General features: G+C 35.9%; 1 protein-coding gene across 2 annotated transcripts; it reads right to left on the reverse strand.

The window, feature by feature from the left end:
- Positions 1-1,324: 1,324 nt before the first annotated feature.
- On the reverse strand, positions 1,325-27,231 carry LOC125266850 (TBC1 domain family member 9B). 2 transcript variants are annotated; one of them, XM_048187935.1, is made up of 23 exons: positions 26,955-27,231; positions 25,268-25,378; positions 22,692-22,810; positions 21,736-21,964; positions 20,784-21,042; positions 19,421-19,628; positions 19,170-19,349; positions 18,417-18,584; positions 17,615-17,765; positions 15,595-15,809; positions 15,310-15,427; positions 15,012-15,214; positions 14,045-14,127; positions 12,912-13,041; positions 12,724-12,822; positions 12,576-12,644; positions 11,333-11,573; positions 9,004-9,069; positions 8,573-8,644; positions 5,737-5,787; positions 5,364-5,423; positions 5,182-5,279; positions 1,325-4,397 (listed from the first exon to the last, which is right to left on the reverse strand). In XM_048187935.1, exons 1-23 carry the CDS (start codon positions 27,070-27,072, stop codon positions 3,753-3,755), a joined length of 3,693 nt encoding a protein of 1,230 aa, XP_048043892.1. In that variant the 5' UTR covers positions 27,073-27,231; the 3' UTR covers positions 1,325-3,752. The 2 variants fall into 2 exon arrangements, with proteins under 2 accessions (XP_048043892.1, XP_048043893.1); XM_048187936.1 differs by lacking the exon at positions 5,737-5,787.
- Between the last annotated feature and the right edge of the window lie 448 nt (positions 27,232-27,679).

The raw sequence follows: 27,679 nt of genomic DNA on the forward strand, positions 1-27,679 counted from the left end.
ACTTTTAAATTTACAACAAAAATAATCTTTTGGTGTGAAAGGGCCTTTACGTTTTTGCCAAAAATAGAACTTTTTGTGGTTATAAAAACAAACAAACAGCCCAACCCAGATGAGAAAAAGTAACACAAAAGTAACATAATAATTACTTTCCATAAAAAGTAACTAAATAACAAAATTGTAATGCATTACTTTTAAAAGTAACTTTCCCCAACATCGATCATGGCTATGATTACAAGGTTTGTCGCCCTGTCGAAGAACATGCAATAATGCACTTTTGGACAAATCAAGTTAAGGGTACACAATGTAACTTTTTTTGTTCTAAATGAGTCAATACATCATCAATCCTTCTTCCAAAATGTGTTTTCACTATGGTAAGCCTATTATAAGTGTTTATACTTTAGACCTAACAGGATGGTTTTCACAGGAAATCGCGTACACGCCTCATTCGCTCATGCATGCCTCGTATCCGTAAATAGAAAAGTTGCTCCGGCTACTTTGACACATGTGGGAGTGGCAGAGGATAGTTGTCACAAGGAGCGAGAAAGGATGACATGTGGAGCTGCTAAATCTCCAAATTCCGAGGAATCTGCTGGCAAAAAGAAACGTGACAGAGCTTGTAATAAAACAAGAATCAACATTGGTTTGGCTTTTCAGAGATGGTGAGAACTGAGGGATTTGAAACATTGTAAAAGCGATGCAGAGATGGCGTTTTTATTACTCAGCAGGTGAGTAAGGTATTTAATTTAACAAACTGTCATATGTAGAGTTCATTGTAAAGCATTATCTATTGTGAAGGCTCATTTCATTATGGTTGTAATAGCACTGTGCTGGAATTTATTTTCAAGGAAGTACCGTGCCTATTAATGGGTTTAGCTACAGTGGCCCTGTCCCAAATGGCATAATTCATGTGCACTGTTTTTTTGGACTCACAATGGCCGCATGTCCATTAAGTCTACAAGACCATAGGGTGTCCCATTTGTCATTTTAGGTTTCAGAAGGGTGCTCGTGAGCGCCCGATATGCGCCCTCGATGTACAGTTTTGCCGAGCTCTGCAGCAGACTTCTGCCCGACAGTCAAAGCAGCATTACGCCACGAAAGTGTGGACTCGGAGGAAGATCACAAGAGCTTAGGGTTCCATTTGGGAACATCTTCAGATAGTCCTAAACACAGGTACTGCAAACCATATTCATCCAGTCACGCAAAGCCAAAGCACAACCAAAACAATGTTCTTCCGAAAAATGCATGCAGTTTTGTTTTTTAAAAGTTAAATAGTGTAGGGCTAACTTTAAGTGGATGTGCATGAAAACACTAAATACAGTCAGGCTTTCCATAACTTGATTTTTATTACATAATATTACACAATACTGGTTTAATGACAATAAGTTTTGAAACAACTTTTAAATGAGTGGACATCAGATAATAACAACTGCAGGTCACAGACAGAAGCTTATAGAAGGAGAAACTCTCCACCAAGAGAACAAGAATTCACTCCTTTTGCGAAATGAATGATGAAAATGGAAACAGTGTTAGTTTATGCATTAATTAACATAGTTAATCAGAAACACAGTGAAGTGAAGCCAGAGTTATTTTCACAGTTAGACAGAGGTCACGGGAGATTCATTCACATTCAGATTTACCGTAAATGACAAAAGTGCGTTTCATAACGGAAGTGTGGAAATGGGCCGTACCACCTACATCTGCAGCTATTATCCAATTTTAAAAACATTTGATATACTTTAATGCCTCATCATTGATTTAAAATCTCTCATTTCTATTGGTTCGAATCTCGTTTTCAGAATTCGGACAGGTTTATATTTTAAAGCTCTTTAAACAAAATTAATACTGAAGCCTTTCAGGATTTGTTCATTATGGAGCTGAACAGGCTTAATTTAAAGCTAATTCACTAAGTACAAAAGCAATTGTTAAAAACCACAAATATAGAATAGAAACGGGACAAACAAAAGCAAAGCGATACATGACTGAAAACAAACAAGAACGATCACTGCAAACGATTTGACGTTAAAACTTCTGATATTAGAACGTGATATGTGACTATTTACAGGTTGAGAAGCTCGATTACATCTGATTAAATGCAAGCTTCCAGATTCTTTCAGTCATGTGATTTGAGATCAGGATGAAAAGGACAAGTCTGTCTTTAAACAACAGGTTCTAGATTCATCTCAATCCAAGTTCTTTTTAATCATGAACCTAGTTCTAGAATACAATGTTATGGCTGAGAGTTCTAGAAATCTCCAGGCCAAAGGTCACTGAGTTCTTCATTTGATTAAAAGGAAGCATAGCGAACAAGAAATGAAAATATAGTTCGCAACTTTTACTGCATTTTCCAAAATAAACGTAACAGGGCTTTATTTATTAAACACAAGCTAAACTAATTTCTGTAAATCAATCGTAAACCATTTTAAAGATTTTACGGAATGTTCAACGAACGATTGTACAGAATTTTTATGGAGGAACAAAATCTGGCAACTTATTTTTTTATTTAAATTCAATGTATCAATTTATTTTAATACAATTTAATATGAATAGCATGTAAAGCATACTGAATGTTTTCTTTTAATTCAACACGGGATGCCTTAAAATCACTTGTAAAATGATTTAATACAATTTACATGATTTTAATTTAGTGCATCAATTTACATCAATTTACTGTTTTACAAATTTCATTTAACTTTATGCAACAGTTTACTCCGATATGCTTGCATAAATGTTTTTGTGCATTCCAATTTACTAAGGTTTTTTTTTATTTCAGTGTTACAATTAGCATACAAATTACGAGTGATTTACACAAATGCACTCTGCTTGATTTTCATGAATGAAGCCCAATGATTGTACTTGCTTTGGCCTGACAGCAGAAAGTATTGTGGCGAATAAACAAGAAACAAGTCTTGCTTTACGTGGTAAAGGCCATTATAGTGCTAAATTAATCTGCTACATTTTTTTACTGTACCTATCATTACGGTTTGGACGAGTCAGCGCTGTAATGTTTGTGTAGCTTCTGGCAAATAAACATCTGAACAATGACGACATCCTCTCAACACCACAACAAACATGTGCAATGCTGTCCTCAACCAACGGTAAGAGTCTTTTAAGCAAGGCAATGACCTACTTAGAAACACTAAATCTGACTTTTAACACACAGAAACACGGCTTTGAACCAAAGCTGAGTGCAGAGTGAACAACTGTTTCCATCCGAGGTGTTAAAGTGAATCTGAAGAATTAAAGCAGAGCTTTATGAGGCAGACGCTTCATCACCTAAAGGACACTTCTTACCGCCAAACACATCGATATATATCCTGCTATAGCACACGTGCAAGAAAGCATTAGTGATGTACACTTTTAGTGTGAGATAATCGCTCTCATTCCTACCTGGGACTCAAGACGAGTGTGCAAATCAAATATTTAGTGTGCCGTTTCATTCGTTAATCTGTATAATGAGCCGAAGCAGTATAATATACACAGTTCCTATAGATATATTTAGATTTGTATGGGCCATATCCCATAATCCTCCATTCCAGACCTGCAAGTTCACGCGTTCAAATGATGAAACCCAGCAAAACGGGACACTAGGATGGAACGTGGTCATCTAAAACCTCTTTTAAACATCATTTGTAGACTATGACGCAGAAGTATCAAACTCCTATAGAGACAGCATCCGGACATACATACACATATGCTTGTTTTGCATCTGTATGCGTGTGTTTGTGTGTTCATGCATGTCTGTATGAGTGTAATCATTGTGTGGTCAGAGAAGAGAAATCATGATCGCTTGACGAACTGGTCTGTCTTTCCACCGCTCTCAGCAATTTGCACGCCGCTATTTTGCTCTGGATGTCGTGTTTCTTCTCGAAGTAGTCAACCAGCGATGTTTCCGTCAGGAACGACGCTAAAACCTGCTCGAATGTGATCGACCAATCGGCATCCGGTGCGCTGCCCCGCCTCCGATCCACCCCGTCGCCGCCCTCTCCGCTCATGCAGCCGATCAGCACGGTGTCGTCGGCGATGTCCTCGCACTGCAGCGAACCGGCGCTCACCACGGAGTAGGACGAAACGGACGTGTCGTCTTTGGCGTCTTCGTCGGAGCCGGCCGCCGTGGGAGGTGGCGTCTCTAGCTGCGCCTCCGCCAGGGCCTTGGAGACCAGGGACTGTCCTGATCCTCCCTCCCCGGACGAGTCCTCCCTCTCTGGCTGCAGAGCGTCGATGGTGGAGGGCAGCTGGGCCTCGGCTTTCCTTCCGCCGTTGTTGGTGAATTTCTTGCCCACTTCTCCGATGCGCAGCAGGAGACTCGCCACCGTGGCGATGCCGTGATACAGCTCCTGCTCCATGGGATCTTCGCTGAACATGTTGTAGAGAGTCTTACACATCTCAATGAACTGCTCCTGGAAACGTATGAACACATGAAAATGTGTTGTAGTCACTCATGTTCATGTCAAGGGCCATTTTAATTGGTCAAACACTGCAGTACATGGTTGCTACTTCTAATACTGATTTGATGTGAATGTAAATAACAGATATAGTCAGATATAATTATTAAAATTATTTAAAGTGGCCCCTTTTATGCTTTTTCAGATATCACCTTTCATGTAGTGTTTTTATAGCTGTTTGTGAATGTAAAAGGTCTGCAAAGTTTCAAAGATCAAAGTGCAGATAAATGTTTTGTCTGAAATGAGTCATCATGCATGTAGGTCATCACTTATGTAGGTTTGTGACAAATTTGCACTTTGACCCACACTCAAACATATAGTTGTATAGTTGTAGCTGAGACTGAAAGATCCACTTTGACGCTCTTCTAAAGGATGAGATTGATACGGTAAAACTGACACCATTGTTATTGTGTGTATGGCTGTGTATCAAGTTATCAAGAGTATCAAGAGGTTAATTTCAAAATATTATAATTGTAATTGTTAATCAATGGTTATTAACGGTTACTTAACATATCATTGGGTCTCAAAACATTAAAAAGCTTATTATACAGGTCTTTAAACTGGATAATAGCATATATTTCTCCATATTTGTGTTTATATATTTTTCTTTTTCATCTCAAAGTCTGAAAACAGCCCAACTGCACGTCCACGATCAAATTTGACGTGTCAATAGCTACGTTTACATGCAAATGTAAATAATCATGCCTTCATGTAAACATGTTAAGTGAATATTGGTCACCTGATTCATCCGGGGCAGATCTTTGATACTCTCTTTCTTTGGCTCTTTTTCTTTGGCCCACATTCTCAGATAGTACTTATAGTCCTTTGGCTTCTCCTCTGAAAAACACACATGAGCTGCAATGAGACACTGCCAATAAAACAACCACAAGAGTCATGAAAAGGCGAGTGTTATCAATGCACCTTTTCTGTCATCGGTGTCTCCGGCCGCTGATGCTTCTCCTGCCTCTTTCAGCTCCTCTCCTATTAACACAATAATGCTGCATTAATAAACACTAACATGATAATGACATTTAGCCATTAACCATTTAAAAATGTCCACCAGAAAGGTTTCATGAAATAAAAACCATGGTTATAAAGTAAAAAAAAAAAAAAAAAAACACACCACAAAGGTAAGATAATGCCATGTGAAAGTGAGAGGGTGAGACGATACAGACTTGAAAACACCAAAACCGACAGAGGAGGCGGTTAGTGAAAAAAAAATCTCATCTGTACTGATGCCCAAAAACACCATCAGAGAGAGAAAACACACTCGAGATGACGGACAGACACAAACCTGAGGTCACTTCCTGTGCCAGGAAGTCCAGATGAGACAGGAAGGGAGGATCTGGAGTGATCAAATAAGAAAGAAAGAAAGAAAGAAAGAAAGAAAGAAAGAAAGAAAGAAAGAAAGAAAGAAAGAAAGAAAGAAAATGTTAGAGTTTAAAAGAGAGCGGGGGATAAGGAAGACAACAAATGAGGAAAATGAGAGTGCAGAAGATTAATAATTAGTTATCGATCAGTAAACCTGGAGCGAACCATCAACAGATACATGCGGGACAGATCAGAACAGACAAAACATGCTCATTAAAACTAATAATATTCATCGAACTAAAAGAAAGTTATATAACTCAGAACAATTAAATTTTTCAACATTTAAATAAATTGAATATTCTCTCAGATAGTGTTAAAGGAATAAAATACAAGATCAGTACAAGTGAAGCTCCATCGGTTGTATTTGAATTCATCTCTCCAAAACAATTATTGTGCTTACAGAGACACTTGGACACAATAGATATGACGATGCAACAAAATAAATGAAATAAAAATGAAATATTAAAAATGACCTGTCATGTTGTAGCACCTCTTAACAGAAAACGTGACGTTTTTGGCTTTAAAAGTCAACATTAAATGGAAGTTGTGACCAACTTTACTACTGTACTGTATATTTATGACACATTCTAATGAGAGAAATTATTATAAAACAACAAGAATCAAGGACGGGTTTGATTTTATTTGGCTTTTGTTGATTGGATTGTGAAAAATTAGTGCTGTGTACTAGAATACAGACAGATCTGAATGTGATAAATATCAAGTGAACAAAAAAAAAAAAAATACATAAAATTATTTTTTATAGACAGACAGAGATAGACGGATGAACAGATGGATGGATGGACGGACAGATGAAATGAATGACAGACAGACAGATCGATACATAGATAGATAGATATAGATAGAATGACAGACAGATAGATAGACAGACAGACCAATAGAGCGACAGACGATAGACCGATAGAACGAATAGATAAACAGATAGATGACAGACAGAAAGATAGACAGAATGACAGACAGATATAGACACAGACCAACAGAGCGACAGATAGATAGATAGATAGATAGATAGAATGACAGATAGATAGATAGATAGATAGATAGATAGATAGACAGAAAGATAGACAGACAGACCAATAGAGCGACAGATAGATAGATAGATAGATAGATAGATAGATAGAATGACAGATAGATAGATAGATAGACAGAAAGATAGATAGATAGACAGAAAAATAGATAGATAGATAGATAGATAGATAGATAGATAGATAGATAGATAGATAGATAGATAGATAGATAGATAGATAGACAGAAAGATAGACAGACAGACCAATAGAGCGACAGATAGATAGATAGATAGAATGACAGATAGATAGATAGATAGATAGATAGATAGATAGATAGATAGATAGATAGATAGATAGATAGATAGATAGACAGAAAGATAGACAGACAGACCAATAGAGCGACAGATAGATAGATAGATAGATAGATAGATAGATAGACAGAAAGATAGACAGACAGACCAATAGAGCGACAGATAGATAGATAGATAGATAGAATGACAGATAGATAGATAGAATGACAGATAGATAGATAGATAGACAGAAAGATAGATAGATAGACAGAAAAATAGATAGATAGATAGATAGATAGATAGATAGATAGATAGATAGATAGATAGATAGATAGACAGAAAGATAGACAGACAGACCAATAGAGCGACAGATAGATAGATAGATAGATAGATAGAATGACAGATAGATAGATAGATAGATAGATAGATAGATAGATAGATAGATAGAAAGATAGACAGACCAATAGAGCGACAGATAGATAGATAGATAGATAGATAGATAGATAGATAGATAGATAGACAGAAAAATAGATAGATATAGATAGATAGATAGATAGATAGATAGATAGATAGATAGATAGATAGATAGATAGATAGATAGATAGACAGAAAGATAGACAGACAGACCAATAGAGCGACAGATAGATAGATAGATAGATAGAATGACAGATAGATAGATAGATAGATAGATAGATAGATAGATAGATAGATAGATAGATAGATAGACCAATAGAGCGACAGATAGATAGATAGATAGATAGATAGATAGATAGATAGATAGATAGATAGACAGATAGACAGAAAGATAGATAGATAGATAGATAGATAGACAGAAAGATAGACAGACAGACCAATAGAGCGACAGATAGATAGATAGATAGATAGATAGATAGACAGACAGACAGACCAATAGAGCGACAGATAGATAGAATGACAGATAGATAGATAGAATGACAGATAGATAGATAGAATGACAGATAGATAGATAGATAGATAGACAGAAAGATAGACAGACAGACCAATAGAGCGACAGATAGATAGATAGATAGATAGATAGAATGACAGATAGATAGATAGATAGAATGACAGATAGATAGATAGATAGATAGATAGATAGAGCGACAGATAGACAGAAAGATAGACAGAAAGATAGACAGACAGACCAATAGAGTGACAGATAGACCAAAAGAACGATAGACCGATAGATAGATAAACGGAGAGATGACAGACAGACAGACAGATTCTGATTTCACAGATTTTAAACTCCATCATAAACTTTAAGTCCATGATATTCCACTGTAAGCTCATCATGATTTCTGCTTTTTTTACAGGAAAAACTGCAAAATATCTCTCTGTGGAGCTTGACTTGTATTGAACCTGGAACATTTCTTTAATGTTGATTTGAACTGATGTTCAGGGAATAAGCGTGTCTCAGTGTTTGTACCCTGTGGCGTGTCGTCGTCAGTGAAGAACTGCGTGGCCTCCAGCGCTGACTCTGCTTCCTCTGGACACAACGCTTCAGAGACAGACAGATCTGATCAGAACGTCACGTCACAGACACACCCGCTTTACAAACCTTCTTATCTGTTCTTCAAATCTTCTTCACACATGCAGACCAAACAAACAAAAACGTGCTAGTTTTCTCACTTTAATTAGCCTCAAACACTTTCACACACACACACACGAGAGTGTTTGCTGAGAGCGGCGATCCGGTTTCCTCACGCTCTGCTGATGTTTGCTGTACACCGGTGTCGGTCACAGCTCTGTACTTCACACTAAAAACACTAACAGTGTTCTTTAAAAATGTCTTGTTTTTCTCTGTTACACTCTTTCTGTGGCCTGTTTAGTAAAAGTCTGGTGTGACTGTAAACGTACCTGGAGGCAGGTGGAGTTTGTAGAGAAGTTTGAGTTTTTCCGTCATATCGCCATGATACATTCCACCTGAGAGAGAAACAAAGCAAAAACTGTTGATTCAAGTTGTTGACTAATTATATACCTTTCAGGTATTTTACCTTCTATTTTCTATAAATATATTCCTAATATCATATGCAACCAAACAGTGTTGCAAAATGTTGCAGTGTTTTTTTGAGCAGCAAATCATCATATTAGAATGATTACTGAAGGATCATGTGACACTGAAGACTGGAGTAATGATGCTGAAAATTCAGCTTTGATCACAGAAATAAATTACACTTTACTATATAATCACATAGAAAACAGTTATTTTAAATTGTAATAATATTTCACAATTTTGGTGTTTTTACTGTACTTTTGATCAAATAAATGCAGCCTTGGCGAGCAGAAGAAATGCTTTTTCTTTCAAAAACATTAAAAAAAATCTTACAGACCCCAAACGAATCACTGAATCAGAGTTTAAATCAATTCACTGAAAGACACTTAGAACCGTGCTTAAAAAATAAAAATAGATCAAACCTTAATTGTCTTACAACTTGAGAGAATGAAAGTATTATGTAAGCGAATGCAAAAAAAAAAAAAATCAAACTTTATATTAATTTATCGTGAATACTCAGTATCTAGGCATGAGTAGTACATTAATGATTATTTACAAATCAGCCAATTATGCTTTTTAGTAGCAGTATCTGAAGTGGTAATAGCTTTCACATTAAAGTCACCATGAAATCAAAATGGGCAATTTTTATTTTTTTGGAATATTGCAGTATTTATTATAATTTTTTTGTACATACACATCATTATTGTTTTAAATTCATTATTGTTTTAAAGGGGCTCTATGTAGGAATGACACCCAGTGTTCAAAATAGGTACTGCAGTCCAAATTCAAAATATTGTTTGGCCCGCCCCCTCGTTCAAAGACGAGGGTTGCCAGCTTTTACAGCATATGGTTGCCAGCAACAATAGGGAGTGCAATTGACAATGAAAGCTGAGGAGACAAACACTGAAAGCTGATGAGTTGATTTATCTGTTTTGATATGCTGTTGTTCATAGAGATATTTAGATGGATTCAGAGGCTTTTTAGTACAGATGCACCGATTGCAATTTTCTTGGCCGATTCCGATTTTTTGTTAGTGAGATCGGCCGATACCGATTTTTGCCAATTCCGATTTTCTTTCTAAGAACTATAATTGACAACATATACAAAAAAAATCTACTTTTCTTCAATGCAGAGTTTTATTTTCATTAAAAAAAACAAGTAAAAGTAATAAAATAGAAACAGCTCAAATAAACGCAATAGAATAAAGAGAGCTATGAAACTACGTTTTCCGGGTTAACTGGGTTTTTATTCAGGTAAGAACATTTAGTGTTATTTTACCTTAATTTCTGTAGTCTTTATTGTAAATAATTCTTACCATTAAAGTTATGAAACGTATTCAGCCAAGAGCAGAAAGTGATTTTCTTTGTCTTTTGTTCTTTGATTAACATGACAGACAGCAGCAGGAATATTGGACTGCTGTCCCTTTAAGAGTTCATGAACGGTGTTCAGCAGACCCAGTACTGTTACACACGACATGGGTTCACTTTCTTAGCTATTTAAGATTCAAAACTGACTGTGTTTATCTGAATACTCGCCAAGATTGCCTGTGCCGCTGGTTTTGACATACTTTTGTATGCATTTGACAGTTTAAGCGCACTATGCTACTTGTTTTGGTACTTGTGACTCTGTTTGAAACTGAGCGTGGCTTGTTCGCTCCACTAATATAGATCAGTAGTGTGCACGCTTTCGGTGGAGCGCGAGACCTGCGGGAATGACTAAAATTATGCGCAATACAAGCACCACTTAACCAGAGCGAATGAGACGAATGAGAGTGAGGAGGCGCCCGCGCGGGTGTGTTACTTCACCGTGACAGAAGAGTGCGAGAACGCGCAGCTGACGTTATTGCCTGATTCTCTGACCCAGTTTGTTTGCTGGTCTCCATGGCTGCAATACACAGTGTTTTTCGCCAACTGGCAACCTGTGATGTCAAATTACTATTGGATAAACTGCAGCACGAGGTTTCGCACAGACCAAAACAAATTCAGACATTCCGACACGGAACGCACATTTTCAAAGTAGAATGTCTGGCTGTAGCATTGTGTTTCTGAGAAACAAGTAGGTGAACTTAGCATGTTTCCTAAATATCTGCAAACATATTGGGGTATTTTTATGCTTTATTAAAGTAAAAATCTTCCATAGAGCCCCTTTAAATTCAACTCAATGACTCAGTCCAATCTAAAAGCTTCTACTCACTGAGTCCGGTGACAAACTCTTTAAAGTTGATGAGTGTGTCTTTGTTTTGGTCGAGCAGGCGGAAGAGTCGGCTAGAAAGCGTGTTGGTGTGAAGGCCGCAGCTCCAGGGTGCCAGAGCGGAAAAGAGCTGAACGAACTGCCCGCAGTCGATGCGGTACTGCTCCAGATACGGCAGGCTGGGGTCGTGACGTTCCGCCGCCGTGCTGCTCGCACCCCAGTAACAACTCATGATGTGTTTCGCCTGGGACACACATAAAAACATTCACACAATTACACTGACAATAACTAGAGCTGGACGGTATGACAAGTAACTTGAGTTATGTAATCAGATTACTTTGAGTAACTAGTAAAGTAACGCATTACTTTTTCAGTTTACAACAAAAGTTTCTTTAAGTAAAACTTTGTTTTCACATTTATTGACTCCTAGCTCTCATGTCCCCGTGTTGTAAAAAAGCCATGAACCATGAAAAAAGTAACGCCAAAGTAATGTTTCACATTATTTTTGCATTAAGAAGTAATGCAATTAGTTACATGGAGTAACGCAATACTGTAATACATTACTTTTAAGAGTAACTTTCCCCAATACTGGCCTCGCAAATAAACAATCATCCAATTACATTACATCAAGAAAAGAGAAGCACCTTTCATTTGGATGAATGGATTTAAAAAAAAAAAAAAAAAAAAAAAAAAAAACACTATATTATGTTACCATTCCCATGTATCTAAACTATAACATACTATACTATAGCTTACACAACTATAACAGTATACACAAATACACAGACAGCTAGTGGTTTCTTAAGTTCAAAATGAGCATTATGGTGCTTGGAAGAACAGATCAGATAAACACAAAAATAAAATAAATAGATAAATAAACTCATAAATAAATTAATTAATAAAAATAAATGCATTACTAAAATATTAATATTTATTTTTATTTAATTTTTCAATGCCATATTTTCATGGCAAGAACAAACTTAATAGCAAAAGTCATACAATTAACAAACATTTAAGATTAATACAAGACAAATATTCTAAAATACACTCAGGTGATTTTTTTTTAAAATACATCATCTCTTAAACATCTCTGTAAAAATATTGTCTGTTTAAATTATGTAATAATAATAATAAAAATAAATAAATAATTAAAAAAAACAAAACAAAAAAACACAATAGTCAATATGTATTATTAATATTAAAAATTAATATCAAATAAATATATAAAATCTGAGTTTTATCTTACCTTAAACAGAACATAGAGTTCTTCCAACTCCTCAATAGTGAAAGCAGAATCTGTCATGATAGCTCTCACCTGAACATCACAAAGACAAGATCACATGTGGAAATGTCTTAAATTGTGAAATATATCCTCTCGATTCACACACACTTACCACACTCCTCTTAGCTGTGTCTTCTAGTGACTGTATGACCTTTAACCTTTGTTTGAACCTCATCTGTTCAATGACGTCAGCACGAAGACTACCAAACTTCTGCAATTGGACAAAAAACACATACTCCATTAAAAATAATTACAGTGGCATTGTTCAGGAAAACAAAGCACTAGGCCCCGCCTCCTCACCTCATAGGACGCTTTAATGAGCTCAAAGGCGTCAATCTCAGGTGGAGGGTTGTTGCCACTGGTCAACAGAGCATGAAGGTGGGGAATGGGTGGAGAAACTGTCTGCTTATTCACAACATTATCCAAATATCTACAGGACAGAGAAACAGATATGACAGCACAAACATTATTAAGAACATCTTCACAAAACTCAGACAGTAGAAGAGGATAAATAAAACATTTTTTTTTTTTTTTAAATGGAACAGTTTATTGAACCTTTAGCAAAATTTTAAAAGAAAGGCATATGTGTGTTTTTGTTGAGCATCATATTTGACACATCAGGCTTTTATGTCTCATATGGAGCTCAAACTCGAGGAGAAAAAACAGTTTATTTTATTAAGAGGACCAAACTGAGCAAAATTACACAATTGTGTGCAGTTGCTGATATTTATATGGACAAAAAGATGAAATTCTGATGCTTGTGGATCAATGTAAATCAATTGATTGCAGATATATAAAATGCATATAAATATCAGTCAGTCATCGCTCTATATCTGCCAATAATGTCTAATTAAGATGATATTTAAATACTTCGTTTTATGAGCTCTGTAGTTTTAAAACATAATGCAATGCAATACAATCATGATTGAGAGATGAACAAATAAACCTGATGATCATATTTGATACTCATGTTTAAACATGAGATGATGTAAAAAAAAATGATGTATGGATAATCAAGTCAAAAAACGTTGCTTCAGTCCAGTAAGTATTCATCTTGAAATATTGCTAACAATATAAAAATGTTTACTTCATAAAAATCAGTAAATATTTCAGAGCAAAAAGACCCATAAAACCACGAGCTGAAAGAGGACATTTGTATAATTATACTAAAAGGCCTTTTACTTGCTATAAAAGTATAAACTATCAATCAGACGACAGAAGGACTTTATCAGAAAGGTTTGGCGTATCAAAAATGATACTTTAGGCTTTATAAGGCGAAAAATTATACATGAAATTTAAAAGAAGAAAACATTAAATGCTTTATGTAAATATTATCTAATAAACTCAAAACTATTAAAATAATACTGGCATCGCTCTTTATTCATATTGTACATATAATGAACTATGTAATGTTGTATTATCCACACACTCACCGGCCCAGAATGGTCATGGCCTCTCCCTCATCTGAACAGGACAGCAGCTGATCCATGTTTGCATGTAGCACAGCTAATGACACCTGGACAAGAGTGACAGACACCTGTTAGTCTGATTTACATGTCAGACATCATTTGAGAGACATCATGTTCTTTGGGAAATGTTACTTTAGGAAACTCCTACAGTCCGTAGGACTAAACTGCATGATTCATATGGATTAGTTAGTTTTTACGATCTCTTTATGAACTTTTTGAAGCGTCAAAGTGGTAGTTGTGTAGCTGTCAATGGAGGGAGAGAATTTCATTAAAAAGATCTTCATTTGTTTTTCAAAGATAAACGTAAGTCTTAAGGGTTTGGAATGACATGAGGGTGAGTACTTAATGACAGAAATGTTATTTTTGAGTGAACTAACCCGTTAATGGTGAAAAAACACAATAAAACTGTAAACTTGTGTGACAAAAAATGGTCAGAGATTTCCTGTATTATGCAAGCACGATATATCGCCACCATATCGGTATCGGCTGATATATGTTCATTTTTAATGCTATCGATAAGAAAATTTGACCGACATATTAAAGCTGATAAATAATGGATTATTTCCTTCAGCCGAGACACTTCAGATGTGCACTGTCCGCCATTGTGGTTTTGAATTGCTTGAAATATGATTGAAATCACTTAAAAACGGAAAATACAGTGCAACGTACAGCATATAGGCTACATAATATTATAATGAGAACATTAGAATTGTGTGTTTGGGACATGGCTTTTAATGGTGAGACTTTTTGTTTTTGTAATCAAGCTCTCAAAAATTATATAAAAATTGGGATTTTGATTTATCTTCCAATATATCGGTTATCGGCTTTCAAATATAAAGAAATATTGGTTATCGTATCAGCCAAAATTTTCATATTAGTGCATCGCTAACCTGTACACATGCTAAACATTTAAAAAAAAGTTTTTTTGCACCTGGAAAATGACTTTAATGCCCTCGTAGAAGAAGCAGTCGACCAGCAGCACCGCGCTGTCGAAAGGCATGACGGACAGGAAGAGAGTGAGAAACCAGGACAGAGAGATAGTAGAGATGACGCCCAACTCCTGCATGCGCTCGTACAACAGCGGCAAACACTCGCGGGTGAGCTCCTCGAACACTCCCTGATCCACCAGCGCTCCTGGCACAGAGAAATACATGAGAAAATACTGGTGAGAAATATATACAAGCAGAAAGCCACAGCTGCCATCATGTGCTTATATTTGCGTGACTGACCTACAACTCTAGTGTTGTAATAGTCGGGCAGCATCCGTTCACACAGAGCCACAAGCAGCCAGAACGCCTCCTCTTCAGTACAATACAACAACAACACAGACGTAACAATGTTCATCGCCTGGAGAGAGAGAGAGAGAGTGGACACAGAACAATGTTAAACAGACTCTCTCGTAGCACTTTTTCTCAGGTAGTCACTGATAATGCATCATCATCAGAATGCAAGACAAAAAGTAAAATAAATATATACTTATTTGTGAGTGTGTGTGTGCACGTGTGTGTGTGTACCTGACAGTATCCAATGCCGGGGTTCCTGTAAGCGTAGGCCGTCAGGACTCGTCTCAGCGCAGCGATGCCCATCTCATTCTGAAAGGCGTGATGCTCAGGCATGGAACGGTGGAGGTCTCTCTCGATCTCCTCTGTCGCTAGAGTACATTTACCCATCGCCTGCTCAACCAAACTGCCGTAGTAACCCGGGTGTGTGGCCATCTCGTTCTGAGCACCTGGAAAATGGGAAAAAAGAGGACAAATAAAGCCTGGAATGAAGGGCAGAGCAGCTTCCACAGATCATCAACTTGACAAGAGGTGACACTGATCTTTTTCTGCTGACAGTGTGTGATATCTCACACTGATGTGTAAATCTTTGACAGTCACATATACGAGCAGAAGAAGTCGACACACATTTGGACAAGCACAATACTCTCACTCGCATGTTAACTGTGTACAGTATACAAATACATTCTCTAATGATGTACTGCCGAAATGTGCAGGGTATAAAGAGCAGAATATTGTATGTATCCCATAATGCAATGTCCTCAACTAGATCTTCCATTTCCAATGTGGCAAATGAACCTGAATAAACAATTTTTAACATGTCTTTCTTAACAAACTGGATTAAAAACATAAAATTACAGTATTTCCTTCTGAATCAAAAAGCAAAACATAATCATGTTACAACGTAATATCAGTGTTGGTATTGTTAACTAAAATTATATTCAATTTTATTAATTGCAATAAAGCTGAAATAAAATAAAAATAGAAAACAGAAAAACATTTATTTCAAATAGATGCCAAGGCAACATTTTTAATTTTTGTTTACGATTTTTTTAAGTTTAAGCAGAAATTAATAAAAACAGAAAAAAGTAAATGAAATAAAAAACAACAACAACAAAAATGACTAAAACTTAGCCTATTCAAAACAAAGGCGTAGCTTGATGACGCCAAGTTTGAGTGCAGAATCTTGGGACATGTGTTCTCAACCTCAAAGGACGGTGCAAAAGAATAAGGATTGGACTCGGGAAGAAATCATGTTCATGGATGCGATTATTAACTTTATTGTAGTATGAAGCAGAGCAGGAGCGAGTGTTGTGGAGCTGAACGAGGAGCTGGAGCAATTGATGAGTATGAGGTAACGCAGCTCTGTTTATCATATTAGATACATTTGAGTGTGTTGAAAATGATGTTATAACGTTACTCTGTGCGTTCGCTCGGCGGCTGCTGTGAGAAACTGTTACACACTGCAGTAAGATAGATCGATTTTACAATATCATATTAAATGATGGATGGCTTGTGTTGATAAATGGCATGCAATTAATTTTAAAACGTATTGTATGATGGAGAAAATTCTTACTGTTACTAAAAATAAAGCTGCATCTGATTATGCTATGTTAGCTACTTCACAAAATAGTGTTTTTCTCTGAGGCATGGTAAAGCATGAGACTCGCAAGAAAATTAGATTTAAACAATAAGACTAAACGTGTTGAGCTATATAACAACAATTAGTTTTCTGTCTATAAATATATCAAAACAGTTGTTCCCTTGTTTATTAAAATGTGTAATATATTAAAGCGTCTTTTCCATGGTTTCTACAAAATAAAACCGGAAACCGAGGGTAACGCGGATATGATGCAATTGACAGGCGACTCCTCACACGTCCCGGAGCCTTGGGTAAAATTGCAATTTTCTCACGATTTACAAATAGTTGGAAACATTTGGGATATTGTAAGTACTCAAGTGAGCAAAATATAAAACACTGGCCTAGTGGATTTTGGATATTTTACTGCAAAAATATTACATATTGCACCTTTAAATAGGCTACTTCTTTCTTATTCCTTCCCTTGCATAATTTTATCTGTATATAGCATATTTGAAAATATAAAGAAAATAATAATACTAAAACAACTGTGAAGCACAAATAAAAATATACTAGAATTAACTTTGCTGTTGAGGACAGAGCAGACTGCCCCTTGAAAAGCACCGTCAGAGGTCTGGCTGAACGGCGCCTCCTGGTGTTTGGAGGATTCATTACCTGAGAACAGCAGCCACAGCTCTCCTCTCAAACTCTCAGGTATCCCGTTCAGAACCAGCTCTCTCGTCTTTGACGTGCGGTACATACACACTCCACGTCCATACTCAAAGAAATGGATGTTCCATGATTCCTCTTTCATCTTCTCTCTCGTCTGGATGAACAGAAAGAGGAAGGTCAAAACAAAACTGAGGAAACACCAGGCAACTCATGTCCTACACAGCTGTGCTAGTTCCACATCACTCATATTCCAAACTCTTTCTTCTCACATAAAAATGATTTTAACTCAAATCAATATTTGACTTGATACATCTATCAAAATACGTCTATTTCCACAAATGTTCAAAAGTTTGAGGAGAGTAAGATATTTGCTTTTTGAGAGAGAAATTAATACTTTTATTCAGCAAGGATGCATTAAACTGATCAAAAGAGACAGTAAAGAATTTATAATGTTACAAAAGATTCTATTTCAAAGAAACTTTCTACTGATCAAAGAATCCTGAAAAAAAAAAAAGTATCAGTTTCCACATAAAATATGAAGCAGTTTTCAACATTGATAATAATCAGAAATGTTTCTTGAGCAGCAAATCATCATATTAGAATGATTTCTGAAGGATCATGTGACACTGAAGACTGGAGTAATGATGCTGAAAATTCAACTATAAATTAACAAAGTTTAAATTGTAATAATATTTCACTGTTTTTACTTTTTTTTGATCAAATATTTTTTGTCATATATAATTTTATGTGTAATTGTTTGAACCACTTCACATGAGGTCTGATGGGCGTGAGGGGTGTGTCTCACCACTTTGGGCCCCAGCTCCTCCGGGACGTCCTGCTGATAGATTTGCAGTAGGCCCTGCTTGGCAGTGGGCAGACTGGGGCTGTAGTGTTGGTTTTGGGGCATCTCTCCAAGCCCCAGCACAGAAGGGGACGGGGGCAGAGACGGCGGCGTACTCGGGCTGGGATTCTCCTGGAGATGGAGGTCACATGACATGTTTACAACAGACCAGCAATGAAGAATGTAAAAATGAGTTATGCTTCAATGGGGCAAATGTCTGTAAGCATGAAAACTAAATACGTTCAGATGTTTGAGGTCAGAACAATTAGTGAAGGAAATTAATACTTTTATTCAGCAAGGAAGCAATTCAACTGAATGACATTTATAATGTTGCAAAAGATTTTATTTCAAATAAAATAAACTTTCTATTCATTAAAGAATCCTGAAAAAAAAAATGTATCACAGTTTCCTCTAAAATCTGAAGCATCACAACTGTTTACAACATTGATAATAATCAGAAATGTTTCTTGAGCAGCAAATCAGAATGATTTCTGAAGGATCATGTGACACTGAAGACTGGAGTAATGATGCTGAAAATTCAGCTTGCTAAGCAGAAGAGACTTCTTTCAAAAACATAAAAACATTAATCTTACCAACCTAAAACTTTTGAAAGGAACAGTATATAAAATTAAATACTTTGCAAATTCCTTACATACATCACCTTTATTATCATAGAACAGGTTAAAATATCATACATTCTGATGAATTTTGACTCACAGATTGAGCGTTTAGGCCACACGGCCTGTCAGGCGTGCGCTGCAGGAAGTCAGAAATTCGCTGTACCAGGAAGTCACGGTCTTTGAGGTTGGCAAACAGGAAGGTCATCTTGTTTTTAGTGCTGATCGACAGTGGACTGGGCAAAACACTGCTGCTGTCTGCTTTTTCCACTATGGTCACCTACAGGGAGAGAATGAGGGAGTGACGCAACTATATGCGAGTATGTTGTGCAAGTGTGTGTGTGTGTTTACCTCTCTCAGTGGAATGATAAGCTGACACAGATCTTCCTCTCGACTGGCAAAGCAGATGTAGTTGTTAGAAACAAACATTTGACCGACGACATGCATCTTAGTGAACGGCGTCCAGAGCGTACAGTCGGTGTGTCCGTCCAAACGCTCGTCCTGCGTGAGCCGGAAAAGCGCCCTGTACCGCTCGTTCTTTGCACGCGCATCCAAGTCCCTGAAACATGTGAAAACTTGCTCAGTTTAAAGTAGTTAAACCAAGATCTGTTTATTTATACTGACTCTTTAAAAAAGCTTCAATTATATTACGATCAAATTACATGATTTAGTTTTTAAAATCATACTTGTTTGGCACAAAAACTAAATGAAAACACACATACACAAAATAAATAAGTATACACATGGCCTGTCATGTTATTAAAATTTTTTAATCTAATTAATTACACAATGTGGTGATTAATTAATCTAATTGATCACAAATTAATCGCACATCAAATTTGGAAATTACCCCCAAAAATAATTTAAAGGCATTATTGTGTTAAATGACAAAAGCATCAAAAAGTATCTTTAGAAAAAAAATGCTTTTATTTGATTCAATATAGAATTTATTACACAAAATATTTAGGCTTCATGAGGGTAAGTAAATGATAACATTTTTGGGTAAACTGTACATTTTATTCATATGAAAAATTAAATAATTTTTTAATGACATAATACTCTAAATAAGAAACTAAAACTGCCATTAAGTGACAGTAAATGTCTAAATGAATAAGTCATTGAGTCATTTATTCATTCATTCATTTGTTCAAACAGCTGATTCATTCAGGAATTAAGGAAATGGTTCTCTTTATGAATGAGTCATTGAATCATTGGTTCACCTGACTGATTCCCTCAAAACTAAACACCGCTGTGTGTTACTCTGAGACACACAACAGTTCTGCTATGGCTTTACAGTTAATATTTTCATTGGCAAAATTGAGCAAAAACAGACAATACTGTGTCTAAAATATAACAATATTAACTTCTTATTTATTGAACTGTTAAAATCAATATCACATTTACACTATGCTTATTCTGGACAAAAACAGTTATTAGTTACTCATGTGATATTGCTGAACTTAATCATGATATACTGTAAATATGAGACAAAAACTCATACAGGGGCATTTTTGCCCTGATAACTTGAATTTTAGGGGCATATAACTACATTCTATAGGCTTCATCACACAGTTGTTGCCCTGCTTCATGTTTGTCACCAATCAACTATATGAAATGTAAGATAAACTACGTAGGTCTAGGATAACGAACGAAATAAATGAATTATTTAAATCAAAATCCCTAATATATATATCACGTTATGCGGTTTGCTTACCTCTTGAGTGCGGAAACGTTTTTCAGGGTCTTGCCGGGTTTGGGGAGGAAGCGATCGGCGGCGAAGCTCTCGTTGTCCAGCAGCTGTCTCATGGCGATGTTGGCCAGCTGCTCCATCAGTTTGAAGGTCTCGTTGATGTTGAGGAACATGGAGAAGAAGTGCTCTGTGTCACGAGTGCTCACGCGGATGCTCTCCGGGAAAACCAGCGTGGCGTTCTTGTCTAACTGCGTGACCTCCGTCCACTGCACCACCAGTGAAACTGCAGTGAGAGGAGATGGTGAAGAGAGAAAGAAGGAAGGAAGATGCAGTTAGAACATTTGAAAAACAAGAAACAGATTTTATTAAGCATGGCAGAAGAAAAGAAGCATGCATTAACACAATTTCACACTAAATAAAGAACATTTAATTCAGTATGAATCAGCCCTTTTCAGAGTGTTCAGAAGACTCAAATGACATCACTAAATGACTCTCTGGAACACTGATCCTGATTGTTCAGTCTTGGCCTTCTGCAGTTGAATATTTTTGTATAATGACCACTAACAAGATCTCCTTACTGTACTTTAAATAGATTTTAAGTCACCATGTAATCAAAAAGGACAGTTCTTGTTTTTTTTTATTGAATATTGCAGTATTATAAATTATTTCCCCCAAGCATATTTTTTTTTAATTCGTGTTCCTAGTTATCTTGAATCAGAATAACTTCCCCTCCCTCTTGCAACGACATCTCTTCTCTGATGACGAGGGCGGGGCAACCTGTCACTCACATGAGATCCACCAATAGCAAACCACAACATCCAATCAATTCCTCATGGACAAAATCAAGCCCCGCCCTACATTTGTTCTTGTTCCACTTGTTCCAGAAGCCGGTCGTGTTCTAATTTTCTTTTGTCATACAATAAATTTAGTTCCACTGTACATTTTGAAGTATGCATCAAGTCTTCATGTGTCTCACCCTCTTTTCCCAGCAAGAAAGAGTAGAAGCAAAGGTGGTTGACGGACAGGTAGATCCAGCCCTGCCGCGGGACTCTTCCCTTCCAGTAGCTGCAGGGGTAATAGTTGACCAGCTTCTCTTCCTCCGGCATGCCGAACAACTTCCGCATCTTCAGCTCGGCTTCACGGAACTTCCCAGGATCCTCGTCTTCCTGAGGTTTGCCGCTTTTATTCTCTTCAGCGATGATGCCCTGCAAAGAGAAACAAACTTCAGATGACGTGTGCGTGTTTTAAGAATCATTTTGCATTCAGATAGACCTGTTCAAAATTTTAGAGTCAGTAAGATTTTCTAATATTTTTTTAAATAGTCTCTTCTGCTCACCTAAAGCTGCATTTATTTGATCGAACATACAGTAAAAATTGTGAAAACTGTTTTCTATGTGAATATATTTTCAAATGTAATTTATTCCTGTGATCAAAGCTGAATTTTCAGCATCATTACTCCAGTCTTCAGTGTCACATGATCCTTCAGAAATCATTCTGATATGATGATTTGCTGCTCTATAAACATTTATTATTATTATTATTATTATTAACAATGTTGGAAACAGTTGTAATTCTTAATATATTTATAGAAAAAGTGATCCATTTTTTTCAGGATTCTTTGATGAATAGAACGTTCAGAAGAACAGCATTTATTTGAAATAGAATCTTTTATATATTTAGAACATTATAAATGTTTTTACTGTCACTTTTGATCAATTTAATACATCCCTTCTGAATAAGTATTAATTTATAAAAATAAACCTTTTGAACAGTAGTGTATTGTTGTGTATATATATATATATATATATAGAACATTTAGACCTAGATCAAGATTTGAGAAGCTAACTGACTATAATTTGTGAAGAAATTAATTGTTGTTAATCCAACAGCTCCAATATATTTCTTAACTTGGACAAATGAAACAAATCCCACCTGTATTTTGCCCTTGACGAAGGTGGTGATGTCATCATCGTTGTCAAAGATGGACAGAGTCTGGAGTAGATTTGTCTCAAGCCACTCCCAGTGTTCAGTGATCTCCTTCCGAGACGAGCCTGAGACACACACACACACACACACACACATCCATCAGAGCAGCTCTGTTAACCGTGCCACGGCTTTTAATATGTCACTCAGATTCAGGGCTGCAGTTAAAAGGTCAGGTGAGGTTTATATGAGATACGGTGAATGTTAATGTGGGCCGTGTGACTCAACAACACAGTCACTCTCCAGATTTTCATCACTGTTCTGCTGCTGCTGCAGACCACGCTGAGATGTTGCCACAAAATGGCCCTGGGTAAAACAACGACTTGTGAAGTCAAAGAGTAACTAGGCTATTTAGGAAAACAGCAAGACAGTTTCCTTTGTTACCAGACTATCTAAACCATGTGTCACCTGACTAACCAAATCTAGACAAATCAATTTGTCTGAAGAAACTAAGACAAATCAGCTGTTATCTAGACTGGCAGCTCTTGATCACCTGAACACACAGTCAGTACTAGTTTACAGATGTGCATTTTTGTCATTTTGATGGTTTAATCATTTGTGTGGTCTGCGATCATCTGCATTTGGCCGTTGCATCTCACACAAGTGTCATGCTTTAAATTGCAAGATATAATTTATGTCTGTAGCACAAAGAGTGCAGGACAAGTTGCACAAAGTTTAACAACTGCTGGTTTAATTATGTTTACTGATTTAAACTAGGAAGAAACTGAGCTTTTTGAAACATCAAAGCAATTTGATTCACTGATTCGAAATGTTCGAAATATTGCATGCTGGCAAAACCTGCTGGTCAAACATTTGTAAATGCAACAAAAACTCATGCATAAAGACGCCTTTTAAAAACCAATTGTAAAGTGTAACATTAAATGCATTCTACAAATAATCAAATACAATTAAACATGAAGTGTCTGTCTGTGTTCTTTTATTAATTTGCAAGGCTTGTTTTGTGTATTTTACGGAGGGATTGGGTAATCAGGCCAATAAGAGACAAACAACTACTATTCTTTCTTTTTGTATTACACTAATGTGTCATTAAAATGTCCACATTATAAAACATATCCCAGATTAGTTAAAACCAGACAGACATCGACACTAAGCCATAATGGCAAAACATCAAAAATCTGAAACATTTCAAAACAGTTATAAACTAGAAAAGCCTTGTTTACTGAAAACACGTGACTTTGGCAGTTTAATACGTACTCCAAACCACTGCTTTGAAACAAAAGATTTGCAAAGGTTTCACAAAATGTTAAGCAGTGTTTCGAAAGCGACCATCACTAATTGGAACAAAAAAGTATATTTTATATTATATATATATATATATATATATATATATATATATATAAAAAATGTAGGGGTGTAATGATGCATCGATGTAAAACAAAGCATCGCTCAAATGACAACAATATGAAGCATCAATGCAACATGTTTAAAAAAGCATTTTTGTATAAGTTATACTAGAGGAATTATTTAACTGTTGTCAAAAAAGATGTCAAACTGTCACTGAGCTGTCAGCAAGTTTTAAAAGTTTTATTTTTGAAATGTATTTTTCTATTTAAAAGTATTTTTACCAACAACTGGAGGACCTCATATTGTTGTTTATGTCCTGATGGTGATACTAGATTTTTATTTATTTTTTTGATGATGATAATGATTTACTTTTTTTATATTCTTTAAAGAAAAAAAAGAAAAAAAAATTTTTTTTTTTGTTGTGATGTCTCAATTGAGATACAGAATTGGTCATTGTCAATCATTAATTAAAAATTCAGATAAACATATTGATCAAGGGCTCCAGAAATTAATCAAATCATAATCGTATTACAGCATGTTTTGAGGTAGGCCATCTGCAAATTTTATATCGCTGGCTAAGAGAACTGATGTCAGACTGTACTGTGATGAAACATGCAATTTACACATTTTAATATATATTATATTTATTTATATAATATTTTATATTTAATTATTTTTTAATATTAATAATAAATTATTTAATATTGTTAATATTATGATAAATATATTTATTAATTTTGTTTAATAATATATTGATATATATTTAATATTATAACATTTTATATAAATATAATAGTATCTTTATTATGTAAGCATTACTGATAAAACATTTTAAAGCTAAGATCATGTGTTGCTTTTTAATCATTGCTGGCAATTCTAAATACCCAAGCATGCATGCATGCACATCCCTATTTTGCAGTATTTATTATGAATTATTTATCCGTAAGCATCCTTATCGTTTTAAATGCATGTGCCTCGTAATCTTGAATCAGAATAACTTCCTCTCCCTCTAGCAGTGACATGTCTTCTCTTCTCTGATGATGAGGGCGGGGCAACCTGTCACTCACATGAGATCCACCAATAGCAAACCACAACCATCCAATCAATTCCCCATGGACAAAATCAAGCCCCACCCTACATTTGTTCTTGTTCCAGAAGCAGTTTCACTCTGATATACGTCACAATAGGGAACTTCTGATGTGCTGACTTAAAATACAGACCACAAGCGATGTTCCAGAAGATCTGAGACTCTCCCGTCTGGTGTAGAATCCTGTACGGAGCCACACGAGCACTCGAGTCCAACACAACATCCAGTGTACCCACCAGCAAACCTGAGAGAAAAAGATAAGAGTTAACACATCATAGGTCACGTCCACATGCTGTGTGGAGGAAAAAACCGCTAAGTCAATAACAGCCATCTGAGCGCAGTGGTTTCCTTCAGTTCTCACTGCTGACACACACACATTCAGCCAGATAAACACACTGTGTGTGAGAGAGAGAGTTTCAGAGGAATTCAAGACATTTGACACACACGTCTTGACTTCCTCTTACAGCAGTCACATGGGCAGTTAATGTGTGATTATGATGGAGAGATAAACACATAATCTTGCTTCTTCAAAAGGAATGAAGGGTTATTTCGATCTGTAAAACACTGAATATTACACAAGCGTGTTATTAACACATACCGTAACTAATAACAGTCTCGCTGAAGTTTGCCAAAACACCCATATGACGCAACTTCCAGACAACAACAGGTTAATGCTGAGGTCTCCCTAATGTAATTGAATTTATCGTCAGGTTCAGAGGTGAATGCAGTCATTCTGCTGTCATGTGAGGGACTCGTCTTAAAAAGTGCATGTTTGTGTCTGTTTGGTTTTAGGTGCCAGGGAGACACATGTGAGTGTCTTTCTCAGGAGGGAATACAAGTTAATATATCTCATTCTCATGACACCCAAACCATTTATGATAAGAGGTTTTTCTGCCACAAAACTCAAATATATATATTTACATGAGTTATATATCATATATATATATAAATATCTTTTGGTATTTAATATTATCCTGAATCCTTAATATATATATATATATATATATATATATATATATATATATATATATATATATATATATATATGCATATTTCACATATATATAGGTATATTGAGGATATATATATATGCGTGCGTGTGTGATATATAATGTGTGATATATATATATATATATATATATATATATATATATATATATATATATATATATATGTATATATCACACACACACACACACACACACATATACATTATATATATATCACACACGCACACACACATATATATGTATATGTATATATATATATGTGTGTGTGTGTGTGTGTGTGTGAGAGAGATATATATACATATATATGTATATATATGTGTGTGTGAGATATATATATATATTTTATATATAGGTATATTAAGGATTCAGGATAATATTAAATATCAAAAGATCATCATATCTGAAGTGTAACAAACAGAAAAAGAGCAAGTTGTGGGTAATAAATATTAGGCAACTAGAAATATTAAACTTCAATTTCAACCATCAGTTATTTATGCACTACTGTGTTCCTGAACAATAATGAAAAACAGCATACACTAATAATTGTAAATGTTACACGTAAGATAAGAGTGTATGTACCTCTATATATCTCATAAATTTCTCAGATATAAATAAACAGATGACGCAAACAACGTCAGCATCAATGAAGAGATGCAACATAAACAAACCCACCTACAGATTTCTCCCAAATGTTACAATGAATCAGTTGCACGCATATATATACAGTATAGCACACTATACTTCATTATTCATGAGTAATCATGCATATGGCAGCGATGGTTTATATTTAGATGAATATCTCGCTCGTACCCGTGATGCCTCCTCCGCGTCCGTGTCCCTTCCTCCTCTGCAGGATGAAATACGGATTCGCCCGCTCGCTCACCCACAGCGCGTTGGCCAGTAACACCTCCTCCGGGGTAATCCACATGGCTTACCGGACACGTTCACTCTCTAGCTGCGGTAAATGTGTGAGTTTTAATCATGCCAGAATGGACGGGACTCAGCTGATGTTTGTCTGCATGAGCCGCCCAACTCACTGCGAGCGAAACCTGCCACCGTGGAGCCAAAACGGCCGCCGGAGTTAATGAAACTTCAAAATAAAAGCCTTTACCACGACGGATGGATGATAATATATAATTAGATATGTATATAAAAAAAATCATATTTATTGTGACAAGTGCTATACAAACAAAAATTATTTTAATTTAACTTTTTTCAGATTTATTCCTTGACAACATTTTTTAAAACCATAATTTAGTCTATTTACTAAAAGAGTTGAGTTGTAAATGTAGTATTAAAGGAATAGTTCAATCAAAAATTAAAATGATCACATTATTTACTCACTCTAAAGCCATCCTAGGTGTATATGACTATCTTCTTTCAGACGAACACAATCGGAGATATATTTAAAAATACCCTGGCTATTCCAATAATGGTAGTAAACAGGGGGCCTGTTTTGAAGCCCCATAAAATGCATCCATCCATCATAAATATAATCCATACGGCTCCAGGGGGTTAATAAAGGCCTTCTGAAG

This window comes from Megalobrama amblycephala, linkage group LG4, assembly GCF_018812025.1.
Source record: "Megalobrama amblycephala isolate DHTTF-2021 linkage group LG4, ASM1881202v1, whole genome shotgun sequence".
Classification (NCBI taxonomy): domain Eukaryota; kingdom Metazoa; phylum Chordata; class Actinopteri; order Cypriniformes; family Xenocyprididae; genus Megalobrama; species Megalobrama amblycephala.

Excerpts from the sequence above, each read along its gene's own strand:
- LOC125266850 (XM_048187935.1), bottom strand. The coding sequence starts at position 27,072 with ATGTGGATTACCCCGGAGGAGGTGTTACTGGCCAACGCGCTGTGGGTG. Across the intron at positions 15,810-17,614 it reads GCTGTGGCTGCTGTTCTCAG|GTGCTCAGAACGAGATGGCC; the intron begins GTAATGAATCCT and ends CCCATTTTCCAG. Across the intron at positions 5,788-8,572 it reads TGACGACGACACGCCACAGG|ATCCTCCCTTCCTGTCTCAT; the intron begins GTACAAACACTG and ends TGATCACTCCAG.